This window comes from Pleurodeles waltl, chromosome 2_1, assembly GCF_031143425.1.
Source record: "Pleurodeles waltl isolate 20211129_DDA chromosome 2_1, aPleWal1.hap1.20221129, whole genome shotgun sequence".
NCBI lineage: Eukaryota > Metazoa > Chordata > Amphibia > Caudata > Salamandridae > Pleurodeles > Pleurodeles waltl.
In genome coordinates this window covers 490,767,436-490,791,378 of record NC_090438.1, presented here as the reverse complement: position 1 = coordinate 490,791,378, position 23,943 = coordinate 490,767,436, and the positions used below count along the sequence as shown (strand labels likewise).

General features: G+C 42.2%; 1 protein-coding gene across 1 annotated transcript in view; it reads right to left on the bottom strand.

The window, feature by feature from the left end:
• The window catches only part of LOC138265760 (gamma-aminobutyric acid receptor subunit alpha-3-like), a 1,591,340-nt gene that overhangs the window by 257,297 nt on the left and 1,310,100 nt on the right, over window positions 1–23,943 (bottom strand). The window contains exon 9 of the mRNA XM_069213778.1: window positions 7,578–7,730. Coding sequence (XP_069069879.1) covers window positions 7,578–7,730 — 153 coding nt within the window. The remainder of the gene's footprint in view (window positions 1–7,577; window positions 7,731–23,943) is intronic.

Genomic DNA, 23,943 nt, shown 5'->3' with positions numbered 1-23,943 from the left:
CACTGGGCCACAACCTCTGTTAATCAGACAATCAAATAGGGACAAAGAAAAGTGATTACAGAATTGTACAGGTCCAAAGGTAGTTCTAATATTGGAGCACCAGCTCCATCAGTAACATGTGAATATAGCCTCAATAGAGTTTAATTACTAATGCTAACGCTCCTCCCCGGAGCCCCAGGCTTATTAAGATGAAGTGAAAAATGTTTAACCAATATTGGATCATGAATTGAGGATACATGTTCACAAGAGGTCTAATATGAACATAACCCTTCAAATCCATGAAGAACTGCAAACACTTCTGTGGAAACAAGAGTCAAAAATCTGCTGAACCTGATATTTAAGATGACAAAAAAGTCAAATAAGGTTTGGTGGTTTCTTTCTTCTAAGAAGTGTGTCTGGAATAGTTACATGGTTTATGAGATTGACTACAAAAAAAAGCCATGCAATTGTGAACTTCATTTGGAGAAGTGAATTGAGCTAAGTGGATGTTCTGCAGATATCAAACCATATATCCTATGTGATAATCGAAGAGTGAACGTATGTGCCTATTAGCCTGCATTGTCCGCTATCCTTTCATTGTGTCCAATTGGAAATGAAAAGAGAAAATTATTTTCTGGTTAGATCCAAATTTTGGGTCAAATCTTGAACACCTGGAACAGAATCTACAACATCTGTAGTGTAAGGAAAAGAACAATGATTGATTCCATAGTTAGTAAAAAATAGACTGATGCTGGAAGAGGAATATATTAAATTGTTTTGCGTGAATCCAGCTGTAGGAAGAAGAAACTTCCATTTGTCTTGACAAGTTGAAGAAAAATCATCGTAAAAATTCTTCAAGCACATTATTTAATCTCTCTCTCTGTTCCTAAACTGCCAGGTGGAATTCTGCAGTTATTCTTGTTTGAATTCCCACTTTCTTTCACATTAGTTTCTGGAACTTAGAGATATATTGTTGGCCTCCATCCAATATCATCTTGGTTGAAATACTACATAACCTGAAACTATCAGAAATTGTTTAGCTATATTTGAGCACTTGGAATTTTATGAAGCATATAAAAGTGAGCCACTTTAGTAAATGAATCAACTGTAATTATAATAAGTGTGCATCCATCAGAAAGAAGACAATATACTACAAAGTCTGTGGAAATTAATCCCATGGTTTGGATAGTTATTCAGGATTCAGTATCAATCCAGAATTTTGCTTTGCGATAACTTGTACTTTGAACACAGCTGGTACATAAATCTACATATTTCTTAATGTCTTTTCATGAAGAGAATCACTAGCATTTTCTCAGAATTAGATTTCTGTGGTGTCCTTCCTCTAAAACCAGCAGAAAGAATACATGATATAATTTAAGAATAAATATATGGAGGTCCACATTTGGGATAAATAACATTTTGATACAATAATGTTCAATGATTTTGTTAAATTGAAGGTCTCATTTTGTTTTATCAATCTATAATACTGATGATCTTAAGTTAATGTTTTAACCTCTCTTAATCAAGTAATGCAGGAAGAATCTTCTTTCTTACTTTCAGAACTTCTCTTGTAGGAATTCTTGGAAAATGCAGTCTTGAACAATATTTTGTTTTATTAGAGTTAAAAGGATCAGAAAATCATTTTGGTGAAAGAAAAATGCCCATCCATATTGTTTGCTATTACTATCCCCACCTTACTGGACAGCCTAAAAATGATAATGACCAGTGCTCACCATCACAGGATGATGGGTTTCCAATAGAGCAAGGATCTTCGTTCTAGAAAGCTGTCCACTAATGCCAAAGTTACTTTTCCAGGACTGAATAATGTTCCCCTGAAGACGGTAATTTGGGGAATAAAAGGTAATATGATGTACGATGCCACAGTTTAGTCTAAAGTATCAGTCTACAGTAATACATTTTACAAGTATGAGGCTGCAAAAATACAGATACTTTACTTAACTCTTTCTTAAGTCTTGAAAAGAAGAGATCAGATTGAGGTGTCAATTGGAAGGATTCCCCTTTTTTGTGCATTTATAATAGATGCAACAAAGAAGAAAAAATCTAGATAAGTGTTCTACAGTAATTAGCTAAACTCAAGAAGCACTATATTTTTTTGACTGTTGTAGGGTGGGTGAATTATTAGCTCCTTAAAACTGAAATTATCCATTTCTGATTCTAGGGATACCATTGGTCCAGGAATGGACACAGGAAAAATGTACTGCCATTTGTACTTGAGCACAGAATCCAAGACCTCTGACGCACAACAATCATAAGAAAACAGCTGATCAAAGTAGAAATGACATTCTAGGTGCAATGCTTAGTTTATCGTGTATTTTTAGTGTTGGAAAATGGTCCTTTCTGAAGGGTCACCCCACACTTTTTGCCTTCCTCCTCCTTTTTTTCAGACCTTATTTTTGTTGGCTTTAGGACTCTGGGTACTTCACACTGATTACCAGTGCTAAAGTGCATGTGCTCCCTCCCTAACAGGGTAATATTGGCTCAAACCCAATTACCATATTTAACTTACTTGTTAATCCCTAGTAAAGTGTGCTACATGTGCCCAGGGCCTGTAAACTGAATGCTACTAGTGGGAATGCACCCCTGATTGTGCCACCCACAGACGTAGCCCCTTAACCATGTCTCAGACCTGCCATTGCAAGGACTGTATGTGGAGTTTCACTGCCACTTTGACTTGGCATTTAAAGCTGCTTGCCAAGCCTTAAACTCCCCTTTTATTACATATAATTCACCCCTAAGGTAGGCCCTAGGTAGCCCAGTGGGCAGGGTGTTATGTAAGTAAAAGGCAGGCTATGTACTTGTAAGTTTTACATGTCCTGGTACTGAAATACTCCCAATGTCGTTTTCCAGTACTGTGAAGCATGCTCCTCTCATGGACCAGAATTGGAAATTCCATAATATAGTTTTAAGTCATAATTTCTGATCCGAAAAGAGTGACATAATCATGTTTGGTATGTTTGGAATGGTAGTGAGAACCCCTGCTTACTAGTGAAGTTGGATTTAACATTACTATTTTAGAAATGCCACTTTTAGAAAGTAGCCATTTCTCTGCACTTACAGCTCCCTGTGCTGTACAGCCTGTCTCCTATCCACGTCTGGTCTCTGCTTGTTGACAGCTCCCCTTGTTCATTCCACCCTGATAGCCATAAACACAGGACACTCAGTAGTATCTGCATTCATCTGCATACTGATGGGTCTTCCTGGGCAGAAAAGGTGAAGAGACTCTCACTTACACTTTGAAGGCTAGTGGCCTGACCCAACACAAATGACTGATACCCCCAGGCCCCCTCATAAATCTCCCGGCAGACAGAACTGGGCTGAAAGGGTAACTAGTGCACTTCATTACCACTCTATGAGGTCTCCTCTACTTCAAAGGCACATTTGGGTATATATATATTGGGTCTGTGACCCCCTAAAATCAGACACTTCTGGACCTACAACTGGACTCTGTCAGAAAGGCTTCAGTGCTTCCCAAAGGGCTCATCTGGACTGTGTTTCTGGAAGGACTGCTTCCCTGCTTGTTGCCCTGCTGTCTGCTGCTCCATGCCTCTGCTGGGAGGACTTTGTCATCCCCCACAAGTGATCTCCAAGGGCTTGGACTGAGCTTGCCTCATGTTAAGAAGTCTGAGGACCATAAAAGACTTCATCAGAGAAAGAAAATCCACTGCACTGGAAAACCGACGCATCACCTGCAAAATCAACACAGTGCCTCCTAATTGATTTAGAACCTAATTAGTCATCGCAGCACATTTTGGATTTTTCACATATCGTTCCTGGGCATGAAAATACCCCCGCACCGCAGTAAGGAGCTGAGGCTGTGCACTCGGAAACTGACGCATCACCTTGCCCTTGTAGAAACAATTGATGCATCCCCTCTGCCATGTTAGAAAAAAATGAAGCATCACTTTACTTTCCAAGTCATCTCCTCCTCTGTGGCCCCCTGAGTCGTTATTTTTGATGCACCCCAGGTACTTTGTGCTGAAAAGTTTAAACCCTTGATTCCTATTGATTAGGACTTACCTAAACTTCTAAAAAGTGATACCTTTACTTGAGCAGACTGGATTCTTGACATTTTGGTCTTATTTTATTCAGATGGATATTATCTGCTGGTGTGGAGAACTTTTTGTGGTGTTTCCACTGTTACTGTATAAGTTACAGTTACTGTATAAATGATTGCACAAATACTCCTCACATTGCCTGGTAAGTTAAGCCTGTCTGCTCTGTGCCAAGCTACCAGAAGGTAAGCACAGGATAATGTAGGTTGTGTTGTGACTTACCCTGACTAGGATTGTGGTCCCTACCTACTTGGACAGGGTTCATACCTCTGCAAACTAGAGACCCAATGTCTAACATTTAGGCCGGATCACGAGTCTGGCAGTTCTAAAACTGCCAGACTTGTGGTGGCGGTCGGTCCGCTGCAATCCTGTGGTCTGACTGCCAGATTCCACCACCAGAGTTCCCAATAGTCTGATGGCTGTCGGAGCTGTAACCAGCCAGGGCGGTGCTGACCTCAGTGCTACCTGGCTCATTACAACCCCACTTTCAGCCAGCCTTTTCATTGCGGGGACCCCACTATGAACAGGCTGGTGGAAAGCCAGTGTGGGCAGTACAGGGACTCTCCCGCCCAGTACCATCAGAATGCGCACTTTCTGCTTTGATATAGGACTCCGCACTGTACCCGCCTGACTGACCAGGGTGGATGCCCTATTACAATGTTCCCGCCGGGTGCTGTAATAGGGCAGGGGGCAACACCACTGGTATAAAGGTGGCATCCTCCTGCAGCATTGGCAGTCAGCTGGTCAAACCTCCAATGTTGTAATAAGGCCCCTAGTATTTCTTGTAGGTCTGTGTATTGAGCTTGGCCAACATGGCTAAAGGAGAGCCACAGGAACCTTCCTTATCAGTTTCTGTATTTGGCTGCTGAGAAAGTTTGTTTAGGGGGTTTTAAGCACCAGTCTTCCCTTCTCCCTCTAATGTGCGCATGACTTGTTCAAGAACATATTATTTTTTTATGAAGAAGATTGTGTACAATTAGCAGCTGTTTCTTAATGAAATGCCCAAACAAACTGATGTCCTGGTGTAATAAGGGTGGCGTTTTGTTGTTGTGGATCCTGAATATCAACTGCACAAGTTACATACTTACCTTGCAATATTTTGTCCTTTGCTATTTTGTCAATGATATTAGTGTGTCACATTAGTCTTTTTTGCAGAATGCAATAGTAAAACATTAATTTTATCTCTGATCAATGGCTCATCAATTGAGATAAAGAATAACAGATATTTAGAGGCGTCTACAAGGCACTAGTAGGCTTGGTACAACGTCAGTTACATATAAGGTGTGCTTCACTCAGCCTTCCACCTTTCTGGTGGTGATAGAGTACTTTATGAGAGGCCAACAAGGCTCGGACAGTACTGTATGCCTCGAGTGCCTGAGTTTGTTTTTTTCATTCTTCTCAGATTATAAAGTAAGGAAAATCAAAGTGGGTCCCTGCTGCCTACTGTCAAAGCAATGGAAAGAGTAACATTACCTCACCTCCCAACTCTCATCACCCATCTTAGCCCCTGTAATTTTCACCATAAACTAAAAAGCATTGGCAAAGCCAATATGATGGATTTTGCCCACTATCTGAAAGGTCCTCTCTCCACAACATACCCCAACCCCTTCAAGGCACTGCTCCCTCCTCACAGTATAAAAGTAATGTGAAAGTTGGCAGATCTGGTAGTCCTTCGGACCTAATGGAACTACTTTAGGTTTGGATATGCACATTATGATATGGCATGGATGTTAGCCAATGGTTGAAATGATCTAGCCCATTGCCATATGGTGTATGCTGTAATGGGTGGAAGAAAATGGAAAAACACAAACCACCTCTCTAATCTGCTATGGTAGACCTTAATCCATGCAAACAAATCAAACTCCCAACATGCTTGAAGTTTGAGTCCAAGAGCCACTTTGTACTACAAATTCAAAAAGAGTAAACAGTCAACTTTCACTCTAAAGCCGAAATTACCCCTTCCATTAAAAAATCACAAAAGGAAACAATCAATCCACAGCTATGCTTCATACCAGCCTGCAAACTCGGAAAAACTAAGGTACATATTTATCAAAGTTTTGTGTCGCCCTAGACAGCGCAAAGGCGACGCAAAACCTAGAATGATATTTACCAAGTCACACAAGGCAATCTGTGTGGCCTGGTAAACCTGGAGTAAGGCAATGGAGTGCAAGTCACTGCCTTGCGTTACTCTACCCCAGAGAGGCATTGCATGGGTGGATCGTGGGTGTTCCCATGGATCCTTCCATGGTTTTTGGCACATTACCAGATTTGCCAAGACTGGTAAACCTGGGAATGCGTCAAAATGCAACACCTTCCCAGGGGAGGCATAACAAGGAAAAATGTCTTTCATTATCCTCATTTTTTCCTCTTTCTACATGTGCTGCATTCTACAGCACACATAGAAAGAGGAGAACGCTTCAGAGGATTGCTTTTGTGCAGGAAGGTATTTCTTTCTGCACCAAAAACAATCCTGTCTGCAGTGCAAGCACCCTTGCACCATGGTTAACAGCTGTCTGTGTTGGCGCTAGGCAGCAGTGTGTGCGCTAGCACAGGCAGAGAGCAGGAATAGTCCATATCTTAATAGATATGGCACAATCCTTCCCTCTCCCTTTAATGCAGTGCAGCAATGTGAAATAATGCGTGAAATAATGTGTAAAACAATGATAAATAAATATAATATGGTCCTAAATAATGGCATAAAATTGATAAACTTGGCCCCAAATCTAGATTATGTGATCTGTGGATCAAAAAAAGCAAATCAATGACCACCACAACCATTGTGTGTTCTGTAAAAACGTCTATCCCATGCAGTGCTTAAAATGTAAATAAAAACGTGCCAGTGCCCAGAACCCTCCTGCTAAACGTGCAGCTGCTGTAATTAAATGTGGGAACACGGAATACTGTGGCTGGGTAATCCTGAAGCCATCTTGGGCCTCGTCAATCCATTTAAAGCCACTCCCTGCCCCTTCAGTTAACTCTTGCAGCTTTCTACTTTCTCCCTTTGTGGCACTTTTTTGTTTTTCACTTCTCCTGTCTTTCCCATATGTGTATTTTGCTCACACCAAATGCTTGAGGCAGAAGAATAAGCACCGGCCCTCAAAAATAAGTGCCGGAAACAACGAGCACCAATTAAGCATTGATCCCATGTCTTGGAGAAACATCAAAATGGACAACATAAAAATAATAACTTCACATCGTTTGCGCATCGCAGCTGATATGGATTAATAAATTGTTTTTATATAACACTTTTTTCATGCCTTCTGACATTTTTAAGTGATTTAAATAACACAGTTACTATTACCTAATTTAATGGTACTCAATTCACTGTCCTCAGAAAGACAAGAGATTGAGCCAACCTCACCAAGATTACAGCTTCAGCGGTTCGCATCTCCACGTTTCTTATTACCTAGGAATTAAAACCTGCAACGATGCCTGAGAGTGTTTTTCCTCAGGCTACTATGCAATAAAAGTCTCAATTACTTCGAAAACAAAATAATAGATTCACAAAATTGTGACAAAACTCACCAAAAACAGTTCGGGCGGGTACAGACTCCCGATTAAGCCAGAACGAAACTTGTGACAGGATGACTGTCATGATGCAGGGCAGATAGGTCTGGATCACAAAATAACCAATTTTCCTCTTGAGGTGGAAGTGGGTGGTCATGACAATGTACTCGCCTGAAAAGTATAGAACGGCGAATGAACAAATTAATTAGCAGAACACTGAATTACAGCTCATTTATTATGTGGATAATATGTCCAATATTGTCATGCCAGTTTATCTTTCCTTTTAATGAGATACATTATAGATCCCACCCGACACCCTTTAAGTTCCACAGGAGAAAAATATGCATTGAAGGTGCCAATGGTACACCGGGGAACATTTACTATGGATAATTTTATAGCTTGTGAAACATTTTATCGCAGGGATTGTAAGTGTATATTGCACGTAATTAACATAGTTTCATAATAAAATACATGGCTAGGTTACAGGCCATACATTTGCAGACATTAAACATACGAAATGGTCTCTGATAAGAGGAACATGATTTATTTAGAGGCCACCTTAGCTTCTTGAGAGATAAAACAGTGTGCTTAATCAGACAAATGGCACAATTAGTCATTTTGAGCACAGTGAATTCCAGAGTTAACTGCAGTTTGGTATATGCTAAAGTCATCGTATTTCTGTGTAATGTGTTTCATCTGTTGAGATCACATTTTTCAACTTATTTTCATAAAACGCGCATGGGTGTGATGTATGCTACACAATTTTATTTACTTCAATTGATACTAATCTATAAATAATATAGACGTAGCACACCATTTAAAACTGCACTACAAGCGAAGAAACCCATATTAAAACACATTAAATGCTGTAATTAAAAATAATAGTTGCTTCACAGTTTCCAAAGATACTACAGGGCCTAATCTAAACGTAATTCGAGCAATTAGGACGCCCATAATATATTACATTCAGTACACTTTATATTAAATTTTCAATGTTTCCATATAATTTGTAGCACTTTTAATGCCATCTAGAATACCCTTACAGTGTCGCCTTTTAGTCAGCATTAGCTAGTTTAAACACATGTACCTCTTTAGTCTCTTTATGCACCCATAAAAGATTTCTGTTTTTTCCCCACATTCAGCGGTTATGTATTGGTGTAAACGCAGCATCAATATGCATTTTCAGCCTAAAGATGTCATGAAAAATTGGACTTTAACTTTTTCAGCAAATTTGATCAATATTTTTGCTGCTCCTCTCAAATGGAGAAACATAAGTTCCAAACACTAACAAAGGAAATGATGCCCTGAATGTCTGGACTCCGGCAATACTTTCCTAGGGAATGTAGGAGCATATTTGGAAGGAGCTTACACTGCGGTTGCATCATGTTTTTTGACATATCTGCAATGCATTTTCTGCTCCATATTGACTTACATTTACAGAACAACACTTTAGGCCCAATACTCAGTTTTTGTAGGCCTGTGTCAAAAAATACCTGCTCTTAAATTGGCTGCACCACACAGTTTATGATATATGCAGGATAGGGCTCCCACATATAGACCCACTTAGAACTGGCACAGTGATATTTACAAGTTTTTCAATGTGTGACTCATCTTTGAGATGCATTGCACTAAGCATGGATGGCGTCAAAATTCCTGTGCCTCTTCAAACCAGACATAGGAAATAACGAAGTGGCTTTTCAATAGGAATCTGCCCAGCTGAAGTCACTTTACACATGGTAATGGTATAATATCACATCCGCTAAACTAGTAGTATGCATACACATGTAATAATCATGTTGTAGCTCCCCTTGACCATCCTGAAACATGGCACCTAGGATATAAACATCCACTGCAACAGTGCAATGTGATGCTGTGTACTCCATAGAAGGGACATGGACAGGATAGAATTGCCACATCTCCATATAGGAATGGGTCACCAAGTCTAACAAAGAATATTCCAAAGCACAGCAGGTAAGTAGTTAACACATTAGTTGCCACCTTACATTACACTACGTACTTGTATCCACTCACATGATACTGTCACTCAATACGTCACACATACTTAGGTACGTACATACACAAGAGTAAACTATGCCTATTGTAATGGGACATATAGCCAAACTCCATCCTTGTCTGTAGTACATCCAGGACTAATATATTAGAGTTAAAGGTAAGTTTTTCACCATTTCATTTTCTATTACATTGGTCCTGACACATAAGGCTGCTAACATCAGTCAGAATTAACACATCGCCTATGCGTTGACACATTGCTGAAGTTGCGCTAGTTATAAGCCCAAGTTCAGAAATGTGGATGCGTTACAAAATCCTTCCCTTGGATGTGTCTGTATTTCTAACGCATCCTTGAAACCAACACTATGGTGCGTCGTGTTGTAAATATGATGAATACATGGCGTCATAAGCTGTTTTGACCCAGCGCAACTTACTATGACGCAGTGCTGCCGCAAAACAGCAATGCTTCAGTTCTTGTAAATATGTCCCGTAGTCTTCACAATCATTCATTTAATATAAGTGAAGATCATATATTGTGGCAGCATCACTGTTCATGATTCACTGCTCATTAGATAAAATATATGGAAATCCAAAACTACAAGCAATGTGTACACCTAAATATTTTCAAATTCTACATGGCCTAAGCTATTGGTGTAAGCTGGACCTCCCTTGCTCTCACTGGCTGTATCAGTCGGACACACTAATATGATGTTTGTCAGAGTTTTGCAGTTTTTTTTCTCCAAAGCATCGGAAATCTCTGGTTTCTTTCATATAGGAATATATCACGTCCAAGCTTTGGTCCCAACATTGTACCCCTGGGTGTCTTCAGTGTGGGGGAACAAAATAGGTTTTCTGTGGGTTCAGGACCCAAAAAAGGCAGAACCAAACGCAGCCCTGGAAAATGTTGTCATATCAACCCTGCATAGAGATACAGAATAAATTGAGTGAGACCGACCACTACAAGGATTCTATATCAACTCTATTAGTTTAATCTGACTCCTCCCCTTTTTTGCTCCCCTCTTCTTAATACCATTCTCTGTCATCCTCCTACAACGTACCTTGGTCTTCCTTTCCTCCTAATGCTTATCTTTGTCTATCTCATTTTTCTTGTTCTCCTCACTTTCTGTCCTAAGTAGCCCTCTACACCTTTACTTATTCCTCATCTTTCCTCCTTCTCCTTTATTTCTCTCTTTTTCGTGCTACCTTCCCTCTCTGCTTTTTCCCTTCTGCTTTTCCTTAGCACCACATTCCCACTCTACATCCCTTTGGACCCCAGTCTCCTTTCTACCCGACTTCTCAACTTATTTCTCTCACACCTTACTCCTAGAGTCACAGACAAGTAAAACCAGAGGTACTTTATGTGAGAATGATGTGAGAGTGAGGAGGGGTGAATCTTGAAAATTGGGTATGACATAAAGAGCAGGTAGGAAATGGACAAATGGGAAGGCCACACAACACAGGAGAGCCACAAGGGTAAAATGCAGACTATGGGGGTCATTCTGACCCCGGCGGGTGGCGGGAGCTGCCCGCCTGGAGGGAACCGCCAGAATACCGTTGCGCGGTCAAAAGACCGCCGCGGTTATTCTGGGTTTCCCACTGGGCTGGCGGGCGACAGCCAAAAGGCCGCCCGCCAGCCCAGTGGGAAACAGCCCTCCATGAGGATGCCGGCTCCGAATGGAGCCGGCGGAGTGGAGGATGTGCGACGGGTGCAGTAGCACCCGTCGCGAATTTCAGTGTCTGCTGAGCAGACACTGAAATTCAAAGTGAGGCCCTCTTACGGGGGCCCCTGCAGTGCCCATGCCATTGGCATGGGCACTGCAGGGGCCCCCAGGGGCCCCACGACACCCCTCACCGCCATCCTGTTCCTGGCGGGCGGAACCGCCAGGAACAGGATGGCGGTGAGGGGGTCGGAATCCCCATGGCGGCGCAGCAAGCTGCGCCGCCATGGCGGATTCCCATGGGCAGCGGAAAGTCGGCGGTACACCCCCGACTTTCCGTTTCTGGCCGCGGCTGTACCGCCGCGGTCAGAATGCCCGGCGGAGCACCGCCAGCCTGTTGGCGGTGCTACCGCCGACCCCGGCCCCGGCGGTCCTTGACCGCCGGGGTCAGAATGACCCCCTATATGTGAGCAGAGGCAACCAACCATGGCAGAAGATGGGGCTCAGCTAATCTTCTGCTGAATAAGAACTGATCCACTCCCCTAAGGCAGTCAACAAAAGTCACTGAACCATCAATATCTTTTGTTCTTTCTTTGGGACTTGTGTGCAGCACCAAGTGTTACATTCCAGTCTGTTTTAGATGTTTTATGGTCTGGCAGTGCACAACAGACAGAGGCTCACTGGTCATGCAAATGCTGATGCTTCAGGTTGAAACTACTGTATCCCCAAACATTTTCACCTGCACATATGGACCTGGCCTGGCAGTTCAGGCTGGACTGTTTCCATGGAGAACAGGGTCAAGATTGATTTGTATATTGCTGGGTCCAAACTGGGGTAGCATGGTGAGCAAAAGAACAATGGATTAAACCCATAACTGTGACTGGGGGTGAGTGTTTGAAATGATTCAGGACTCTGTTCCTCATCCTTTTGTGTTGCTAAACTCACCCTAAAGTGGGAAGGGTGTGCCCATATGTGGCTCCCGTGCTCACTGTGCTACTGGAATCAAGCTCCCCTGGCTGACGAAGGGTGATACCCTGAAACCAGTGTCAGGATGTTTGTTTCTGGTCCAGGGAGGACCTGGTCTAGCAGATCATACAGGATTGTTTCCATGAGGAACAGGGGCAAGACTGATTTGCATATGGCTGGGTCCAAACTGGAGTGGCATGGTGAAAGATGGATTAAATCAAGGTCTGTGACTGGAGGTGGGTGTTTGAAAAGTTTCAGGACTCTGTCCATCATCCTTTTGTGTTGCATCTAGTGACAGAAGCACTGGCAGATGGAAAACGGTCCTTGGGTCTCCAGCCCACAGGAACATGCCTGATTGACTGTATGGCCAGTTCGATAAACTGGGTGCAGTGCATTTTTTAAGGCAGCTCACAAGTTTTTCGTCACAGGTTTTACTGCCCATGGAAACATACCCCAAACATATATTCTTAACTTCTACAAATATAACAGTTTCTTTCACTGGTTATTAGAGGTCGCTCATGCGGATTCGCTGGCCAGGAGATCACACTTAAATTAAACTTTATCAGATTTTTAGTAATGTGTTAAAAGAATTAGTAATTTCCCATCATCTCCCTCAGTCAGAAACATATTATTGTCAAGGCTTTGTTCTTTAGGGTCTCTTGAGGGAAAGGGTAATCAACATGCATAAACAAATTGTGTTCACATGGTGAGAAACTGGATGAGTACCTTTTTAAAAAAAATATTTAAGTAACTGCAACCGACCTCAGCTGTTTTTATGGGCCTGGGGGTGTTAGAGGTTAATGATATTTCCATGGGTTAAGAGTGCCCAAAGACAAAAAAAGGTTGCAGTGCATTTTAGACATTTTAAAAGCAAATACGAAAAAATTGTTGCATTAAGCTACCTGTTTTTTGGGTCACAGACATCAACTCTGGGCTGTATGGAAACACACCATAGCTATATATTTTTAATTATCAACACATCATAATGTTTATTTGACTGTGTGCAAGATCTCCTCCATGCTGATTCACTGACTGATTGCAATTAATGGCAATTTGTTTAAATTCTTAGCAACCGCTTTTCCAAACAATTCCTCCAATCTCCCTTAGGAAAATACACTTGCTAGAGCTTCATCCCCCCACTTAAATCCTTTGGTTTGCCTCAGCTTTGGGGTATAAGGCATGTATGGGCTTTCTATGGGTTCAGTGTGCCCACTGGCAATGAACTGGGTGCAGAGCACTTGGGAAATTCGGGAGGCAACTAAGAGAAAAATGCCAGATTAAGCTATCTATCCTTGCTTGCAGGTGTAACTCCCAGACTGTATGGAAACATACTACAACCATTTATTTCCAACATATACATATCAAAAAGTTCCTATTGCTTGGTGGCAGATTACTCTCACCCTGATTTACTGGCCAAGACAAAGTGCCAATCAACAAGTGTGTCTGTTTTCAGCATTTATTTCCCCAAAACAAGGTACTTCCCTAATGTCTTCCTCACTAAGGAACATATCCATGTGAAGGCTCAACCACAATGCATATACTTCTGAGTTTGTGGGTATCAGACATTTGGAGTTTTGTTAGACCTGTCTGCCTTTGGGTGGTCTTCCCCCAAACATTTTGCCTCTATCCTCCATTTTGCTGAACTTATTTTTGTTGGTCTTAGAACTCTGTGCACTTTACCACTGCTAACCAGTGCTAAAATGTCAGTGTTAACTCCCCTAAACCATGGTTAAATTGGCAGATACATATTTGGCATATTTAATTTACTTGTAAATCCCTTTTAGATTGCTATACCATATACCCAGACCTGTAAATTAAATGCTACTGGTCGGCTTGAAGCACTTATTGTGCCACCCTCTTAAGTAACTCTGTTAAATATATCCCAGGCCTACCACAGCAGCCTGAATGCAGTTCTAATCTGCCATGTCAACCTGGCATTAAAAGTGTTTTACTAAGCTCTAAACTTCCTTTTTATTACATATACATCACTGATAAGGTTAAGGGCTAGGTAGCCCATAGGGCAGCGTGTTGTGTAACAAAAAGTTTGGACATGTACATTTTGGTTTCATATGTCTTGGTAGTGAACAACTTCTAAATTCATTTTTCACTACTATGAGGTCTACTCCTCCCATAGGGCAACATTTGGGATTTCTTATTCCATTTAGAAAGCTGTCATTTCTAATTTGGAGCAGTTAATTGTCTCATGTTTGATGTCTTTGAAATTGTAGTAAAACACCATTTAATGATAAAGGCAGGTTTCTGATTACAATTTTGAAAATGGCACTTTTAGAAAGTTGGCATTTTTCTGCCCTCAGCCATTTTGTACCTGTAGCCTGCCTTCTGACACATGACGTGGTATAACTGACAGACTTTGTGAATTCCTCCCAATCATTCATACACTAGAGGGGTAGGTGTGCCTCAATAGGCCATCTGCTGGCAGGGCGAGGGGTGGAGCTAAGCACAGACCCACTATCAACTTAATAGGACGTGTTCTGCCTTCACATAAAAAAGGGCTGAACACCTACACACACATTGTCAATGCAGTCAGCTTGGAGCCAGGGGGCACAGGAGTTGAGAAATTCCATGCACTATAAAGCCACTGTGTGGAAGCTTCTTCCACCTTCAAGAAGGAAAGCCCTGTGGTTCTGGACCCGTGGATACTCTGCCAGGAAAAGGGATAGCTGTGCCACTAAAAGGACTACTGCTCTGGTGCAGTGCTGACATGCTGCTGCCTTGCTGAACTGCTATTTCTGCCCTGACGCCCTTTTGCCTGGAGAAAAAGGACTGGATCCAAGACCACCAGAATGTCTCCAGAGGGCTACTTTGCTAGCCTTCTGATCTGAGCCTCAGGGACGCCAAAGATTCCCTTCTACTTAGACCCAAACCTAAACCCAGGTCTTCATTCTTTCAGTGGTGCTCCCCCCTATCCTGGACCCTTGGAAGTGATTCTGAAAGTGACCAGATAGCTGAAATTCAAAGTGGGGTACAGTTTGTGACAAAAACTGCTCTGAGATTTTGGAGGGGACCAGGATCAACCGGCTTGCCTATCCACCTGAGGTGCATTGCCAGTCAGATTGACTTTGTAGCTTTTCCTGCTACGTTCTTTTCCTTGTGGAACTATGTTCAGCTACATTCTCTGCCTCATCCCACTGGAGATTTCTGATTTCCATTTGAGAGACTAGAGGCCTCATTATGAGGCTGGGGGTCACAAGACCAACAGCCTTGCAGTGGCGGTTGGACTGCCACGGCTTTGGCAGTTTGACCGTCGCATTACGAGTTTGGTGGTTGAACTGTGATTTGACTGCTGACTCCGCCATGATCCTGACGGGGTGATGGTGGCCTTGGTTGCAATCAGAAAAGGCAGCACTGAACTCAGTGCTGCCCTGCTGATTACAACCTTGTTCTCTGCCAGCTGGTCTCCGCCAGCCTTTTCATGGCAGTTTCACCACCATGAAAAGGTTGGCATAGAATAAATTCAGGGGGCCGCAGGGGGGACCCTGCACTGTCCATGCCCATGGGCAGTGCAGAAGCACCCCTGGCCAGCATCCCCTGCAAAGCAGACAGTGGGCATTCTGAGGGTGTTTTGCCACCCCCTCTGTACTAGGAGATAGCATTCGGCTCCTTTAAAGGTCCAGAGTGCTATCTAGTATCACGGTTCCCACCGGTCATATCAGGGGGAACGCTCTATTTCAAGGTTTCCATCAGTCAGCCAGGTCAGGTAATAGGGCAAGGGGTTACACCACTGCCATGGTGGCAGCTCCCTCCCCATGAGTTTTGTGGTCCTCTGTTGAGACTGACAAACTTGCGATGAGCCCTTAAGTCTGAGTGTAGAAATCTTCACTGTGCTTCGACCCAGTGCTATCTGATGATGGACACCTCCTGCAGTCTTGCCCTGCTGAACTTTACCTTCCCAGAACAGTTCTCTCAAGAATTCTTCTAAGTCTGAAGGTAAGCGTTGACTGGGACCAATACACTTCTTGTATCTGAACCTTGTTCCAGCTCAGTCTGCCATATTCTTTTGACTTTGACCCGGTCTCATGGGACTAGACATCCGCAGTTGGTGCTCTAACGTTTTTGGTGCTAGTTTTTAGTAAAAACTTAAAAACATTGGTTCTACTGATTGGATTTTTGTAATTCTGGTGTCAAATAATTAATAAAAATGTACTCTATTTTTTCTAAATTGGTGTAGGATTTTTCATGTGTTGTGTCTTCATGTTATTACTGTTTGTGAACTATATAAATACTTTACATATTGCCTCTAAGTTACATGAGACTACTTTTTGTGCCAAGTTACCCAGGGTTGAGCACAGGTAAATTTAGTGAATTTTTGTGGTTCACCCGGCACAAGATTGTGGCTGTTGCTTGACAAAGGTTCCCACTAACAACTTGATTTCTCACATGGTGTTTCATGAGGGAGATTTCTTTGGGGATATCTGCAATACATGGGGCCAGGTTTCTACTGGTACCAAGCGAAACCTAATAATCCCAGGCATTTCTAAGCATTTCTAAAAGCTAGAGACAAAGAAGAATCTATGGTTGTTAGACTTTTCATCCTTGGTGTGGTCTCGCTTAACTTTTTGCCTCTGTTTCCCAGGTTGTTGATGTGTGCTGGACTCTGATTTTGCTGTTTCTGTTACTCTGGGCACTTTACCACTGCTAACCAGTGCTAAAGTGCAAATGCTCCTATACAAAATGTGTATGTATTTGGTTTATCCATGAATGGCATATTTGATTTACTAGTAAGTCCCTAGTAAAGTGCACTAGAGGTACCCAGGGCCTGTAAATCAAATGCTACTAGTGGGCCTGCAGCACTGGTTGTGCCACCCACATAAGTAGCACTGTAATCATTTCTCAGACCTGCCATTGCAGTGTCTGTATGTGCAGTTTTAACTGTAAATTCAACGTGGCAAGTGTACCCACTTGCCAGGCCTAAACCTTCCCTTTTCTTACATGTAAGGCACCCCTAAGGGCAGGGTGGAATATATGGTTAAAGTAGGACATATAGGGGGTCATTCTGACCCTGGCGGTAATTACCGCCATGGCGGAGGTCGGCGGTAGCACCGCCAACAGGCTGGCGGTGCACCGCTGGGCATTCTGACCGCGGCGGTTCAGCCGCGGCCAGAAACGGAAAGTCGGCGGTGTACCGCCGACTTCCCGCTGCCCTTGAGAATCCTCCATGGCGGCGGAGCGCGCTCCGCCGCCATGGGGATTCTGACACCCCCTACCGCCATCCGGTTCCTGGCGGTTCTCCTGCCAGGAACAGGATGGCGGTAGGGGGTGCCGCGGGGCCCCCGTAAGAGGGCTCCACGAAGAATTTCAGTGTCTGCTTTGCAGGCACTGAAATTCGCGACGGGTGCAACTGCACCCTTCGCACCTTCCCACTCCGCCGGCTCCATTCTGAGCCGGCGTCCTTGTGGGAAGGGTGTTTCCCGCTGGGCTGGCGGGCGGACTTTCGGCGGTCGCCCGCCGGCCCAGTGGGAAAGCCAGAATGACCGCTGCGGTCTTTTGACCGCGGAGCGGTCTTTCGGCGGGAACCGCTTGGCGGGCGGCGACCGCCGTCCGCCGCGGTCAGAATGACCCCCATAGTAATGTGTTTAATATGTCCTGACATTGAAATATTGTTAAATTCGTTTTTCACTGTTGCAAGGCCTATCCCTCTCATAGGTTAACATGGGGGCTACCTTTAAATCTGATTAAAGTGTAGATTCTCTTTGGGAGCGGATAGACATGTGGAGTTTGGGGTCTCTGAGGTCACAATTTAAAAATACATCTTTTAGTAAAGTTGATTACAAGATTGTGTGTTTGAAAATGCCACTTTTAGAATGCATTTTCTTCCTCAAACCATTTCTGTGACTCTGCCTGTTTGTGGATTCCCTGTCTGGGTCAGTTTGACAGTTCGGCTGGTTACACCTCTCACCAGACAGTGACACAAAGGGATCTGGGGTGTAGTCTGCATTTCCTGATGAGCCATCTGTGCTAGGAGGGAGGGAAGGAGTGGTCACTCACACTTGAAAGGGCTGTGCCTGCCCTCACACAATGCAGTCTCCAACCCCCTGGTGTGTGTCTAGGGCTTGGCCTGGGCAAGGCAGGATTTCACAATCAACAGAGACTTTGCTTTGAAGTAGGCCTACTTCAAAGGGCAAAATGGGTACAAGAAGGGCACCCAAAACCACAGACTTTAAAACACTTCTGGAAACCAAGAGGAACCTCTGCCTGGAGAAGAGCTGAGGAAGAAGAGCTGCCCTGCCTCTGACTGTGCTTTGTCGAGCTATCTTGCAGTTGCTGCTTCTGTCTGTGCTAGAGGACAAAGACTGGACTTTGTGTTGCCTTCCTTCTTGTGAAGATCTTCTAGGGCTTGTTTTAGAGCTTGCCTCCTGTTATTTGAAGTCTCAGGGACAGCAAAGACTTCTCTCTGCCAGCACCTGGAGTCTCTGGAGAGACTCTTACTCTGCCAAGTGGTGCCCATCCAGTTCCTGGGACCCTGAAAGGAGAAGCTGGCAGCCCAAGAGTGAGAAATCCCCACACAGAACGCTGTGCGGGGAAACGATCGATGTGACTCAGATCTGCAGATTAAAAATTGTCGCGCTGCTGGCTTCATGGCTGAAAATCGCCGCTCACTTGCAACGCAACCGGAAGATCATCGCCCGGGGCTGGAGAAACGACGCACAGCATTGCTGACGGAGGCTGGTGAGATCGCAACCTGTGCTGCGTGGTTTTCGGATCATCGTGCAGGTGGAGTTCCGTCGCAAACACCGTGGGGCGCGTAAAAATGACGCAAGGCCTGCCCGGACCTGAGAGTACTCACCAGATTGACGCATCGTTGTCCTGCGGAGAGAAGAAACGACGTACGCTGACCCGACTAAAGGAGAAACGACACAAGGTCTTGCTCATGAGTGAACTGACCATCGCAAGCCCTTTTTGATGCACACTCACCCATGCAGGGTTATTTTTGACACACACAAGATACATTTTCACTCTAACAGCGTTGGCGTTGTGTTTAAAATTTCATGAAGACTCTTTTGGCATTTTTAGTGATAACTTGACTTGTGTATTGTGGATTTTTGTCGTTTTGGTCTTGTTTTGTTTAGATAAATATTTTCTATTTTGTGAAACCTGTGTTGGGTCATTTTGTAGTGTTTTCATTAAGTTACTGTGTGTGTTGGTACAAATACCTTACACCTAGAACTCTGAAGTTAACCCTACTGCTCGTGCTAAGCTACCAAGGGAGTAAGTAGGGGTTAGCCGAGGGTGGTTCCCTTTTACCCTGACTAGAGTGAGGGTCCTTGCTTGGACAGGGGTTAACCTGACTACCAACCAAAGCCCCCATTTCTGACAATGGTGATGTGTCTTATATGAATCTCAATATGTGTATTATCCAAAATCATCTGCAAATTTCAAACATCTGAGTTAAAATTAAAAAAATCATATTTTTCTAAAGGAAAACTCCAGAACTTTACATAAAAATGGCAAATGTTCTATTATCCAGTGTTTCCCACTCTTTTTCTAATAAAAACAGTAGCTTGCTTATGATGGTAAGCTGAATATATATGGAAGAGAAATAGGCCAAAATTGTGAACATGCGAATACCACCTCATAGACTACACACTGTCACAAATCAACCTATTCCTGTCAGTTCCAGCAGACTCACCAACACATGTGAGGTAGAAGTCGTTGAACATCTCTTATTGAGACAAATTGGGAGTTTTGATGTTCCAAGTCAACCTGGTGCTTTTCATCACAGAAATGTGAGGGATTTTTGTTCTTTTGTTTTTAACAATATTTGACCAGTGTCATGAATTATGTTTACGAAACACGTGGTGGCATCCATGCAAGTCACACCATCCAGGACTCCTCAAGTTATCTATTGCTCAGAAATGTCTAGAATTGATAGGATGCCAGATGACTCCAGGCACTGACCTATGTCTGTGACCAAGCAAGAGACAGATGTTGTTTTGCATCTTTTTCAGCTCAAGTTTGGCCTGCTCCTCTCATATGCTCTCCTATCTCCCTTCCTTCTGCCAACAGAAATGATGGATTGATCTTGTAGGCATGACTAAGTAGGAACCAGAGTCAGTAATAACTACTCTTAGACCTTTTTGTATCCACAGTTCAATCCTTGAATGAATCTGGGAGGGACAATTAACTATTTCCCAGGTTTATGTGATATGAGTATGTTGTCACTATTGAAAGTACATGAAATCAAGTGAGACAGCCTGTAAGTAAGTAATGGGCTGCTTCATTCAAGAGTTTGCCAGTGCCCAGAAGGGATTTTGAACCAGCAACCTCACTTGCACTACCCCCACATTGAAGGGGGGGATTATCCCTATCAAGGAAATAAAGAAAATATCAGCAAAACATAGTAGGTAGGCAAATGTAACTGCTTGGCTGTTGGACATTGGCAGAAGTACATTTTTTAATTTGGCCTAAAAGGTGTGTGTAGTTGCAATTCAGAACATTTGTCAGTACATTAGTTCAATGTGGAAGAGAATTGCACAGTTGGGAGAAAAGCCCTTAGGGTCTATTCATGGATTTCTGGCACCATAAAGCCTGGTATGAATGGCCATTTGTGAATTTATACGGTCACTTTCAATAGCAAATAGTTTTTATAAGTGCAGTAACAGAGATTTTAGTAGGGCTCTGAATTAAAGTGGATTTCCAAGACTTATGAGAGGTTAACTTGACATACATTTGCTTTTAATGTGCCTTGTCTGCAAGACGTTTGTATCTTGGGTTCTTTAAATGGATGATTTGATATATATAGTATACTCATTGTTTATTTTGACATGTTTCTATGTCGTATAAATTGCACAAAATTCCATATATTTTTCAGAACTAAGAAAACAAACATAGACCACTGAACCTTAGACAGAAAGATATTTTCCTGCATGTTTCTAAATATAATAAAGAGGGTCACTAACCAAACTGACATTAGCAAATCTTTCCTAGAGGAAGGTTACAAAAGGAATCGTACAACTGAAAGCCTGGCATAGGCTCCCTTATTGCTATTAATACATGGCGACAAACTATGTGTACTTAAAATTGTATTAGTATTGCTAAAATGTTGTAAGTGGGAAATTCAATTTGGATGAAAGCCTCACACAGAGACAGAGAAATAATGGGACTTGTTTACAAGCCCCTTGCACTGCCAGTGTCTCACTTTTTATAAGGGAACAAATGACACAGGTGTCATACACTGATAATATTTATATCTGGGTATTCAGTTGGAATTCAATAAGAACATGTGGAGTGACATTTCTATTTGCTTGATAAGAGATTGGTTATTATTAATACATCCTAAACTCAGAAGCCTCCTTTCAATTTCAGATTTACCAGCAAAAATCCCAAAATGAAAAGTATTTTTTTTAGAAGCCTGCACTCATTTAGTAAGTCCTACCTCTAAAGTCACTATAGAGCCAACATTCCCTAAGTCCATTTTCAAAATGAAAGATGAAACAGGAAGTATGTTCACTTTTGTCAGATGGAGACCACTCATAAATAGAAAATGTATCTACCTCTTTAAATTACATGCAAGATAATTTAAAAGATGGTTAGTAGGGAAAAAAGTTGATTTTAGGGCGAGGAGATTTGTTGAAATCAGGTGGTATGCACCATGATATTACGTTTGCTGTTATATCAATAATTTACAGGTAAAACTCCTTTTCAAACCTCAAGTACAACTTGTGTAGTGATAGATTTATCTTGAAGAAAGCCTGAAAAAGAGAGCATGCCATACGCCTATAAATGTGTGTTTAGAGAGAAGTTCTGTTATTTAAGGCTCTTGTCTGTATGTTGTGATAACTCAAAACTTGTTTCGAGGCCACAGAGGACTTGCTCAGGCTGGGTTCTTTCCATGGGAAGCAGGGTCAAGACTGATTCGCATATGGCTGGGTCGCAACCAGGGTGACGTGGCAATCAAAATAAACCCAGATCTATGACTGGGAGTGAGTGTTTATAATGTTTCAACACTCCGTTCATCATTTTATTTTGTGCTGTTGCTTGGGTAGTAAAGTATGAGACAGACAAAGCCAGTCTGGAGCATGGTGGTCATGTTGAGAGGAGTGGATTAAATGAAGAGTGTGGCGACATGGGTGGGAGGACAGAAAATAATAATTATACTGACATTAGGATTGTTTAGCAAGGGAAAGAATGGAGTTGTAGTAGAAATGTAATGATAAAAGAGAAGAAAGCAAAAAGGAAGCCTGAGTTTTTTTTCCATCTTCACTCACTCACGTAGAATATTGTGAGCAATTGTGAGGGAAGGCATCAAGCATGATTGGGGATGCTTTAGAGAAGGTGGGAAGGGGACTGCTTAATCAGCACATTCAAAAGTGGGGAGACACATCATTAGAAAGCAAGAAGGAAAAATGGTTAGGTGTAGAGACAAAATACAATCTGGCGAGGATGTTAGACAGTGTAGTAAAAAATCAAATCCATTTAATTAAATAACACTTGAGTGAAAACTAGGCCTCACCGGAAGCTGCATCTAAAAGTACATTTCCCTTTCAACACCTTGCATGACCCTGTTAGAGGAAATATAAAATTTGAGGAAATAGCACTACTACAAACATCAGTAGAGAATGTTGTAGAGCAATAGGTGAAGACAACTAGTAGAAGCTTAAATTTAACAATCCTTGAAGAGTTTACAATCACAGCATCTATTCTTCCCCATTGTTAGCTGAGACAGTGACTTAGGAAATATGTGGTCAAAGGTAACTTAAGTCAAGAGTATGCAGCAAATTGATTCAGTTTCCAGTCCTACTGGACTTAATGTCTCCCATCCATATTCTAAGTACACCTATTTTTCTATGGGCAATGACCTTTCCTTGTTAGCAACCTGTGTTTGTTTGACTTGCTTGATTTGCTATTATTGATTAATTCCAACAAACATAAACTCAGCAAAAATGTTTCTATCGTAACGTTTGCATGGCCTATCTATAACACAAACTTCCTATGCTAAAAATGTGAGTTATAATATTTTATTTTCTCTATTCACCTGACCAGCATTGGAATTTCGAAACCTGCCCAACTAATCTTTACGAATAGGCGTTAGTTTGGAGATGTATGGGAAAGGCACAATCTAAGTTTATTCATCCAATATATTTACGTGAGTGTCTTTTCTTTCCGAGACCAAGACAAGTGGGAAGTTTGTCAGTTACAACAACTTGTGTAGAAATCTTATTAATTGGATCCTGTAGAAGTACTGTCTTTGTTAAACATTTCCGTCCCAATGCAAGCTAACCCCACTGTCCAAATGTCAGTGCATTTGATTGGCTGTCTAATGTCTGAGATAAAACTATGCAATATTTTGTATATCTTTTGTATTCATGTATAAATGTGCCCCAGGGAAAGAACAGAAAACTTGTTCTTAGACATAGACTCTCTCTATATGAGCTCTGGACACAGACAGATTTGCTTTCTGGTTAGACTATTCTCTACCAGACGTTTGTTACAGTATTCTTTATAAGTAGCGACAGCTTTTCAGACCAGACTGCTTCTTAAATCTGTTGTTTTTGCTATACATTGACTAAAATGTTTTACTTTTATTGATTTAGAATATTAGAATAGGGATAGATTGTAGGGCACGCTTTATGCAAAGTTCAATAAATTCTAACTGATTAGCAAAGAAAGACTTAACACTTATGATAATATAAAACTTTAAAAATTCAATTAAAACTCTCATAATTGACTCCTGAAAGAATATTAAATGTACTGTTTAATAAATATGCAGTTCACACCTACAACCCATACTC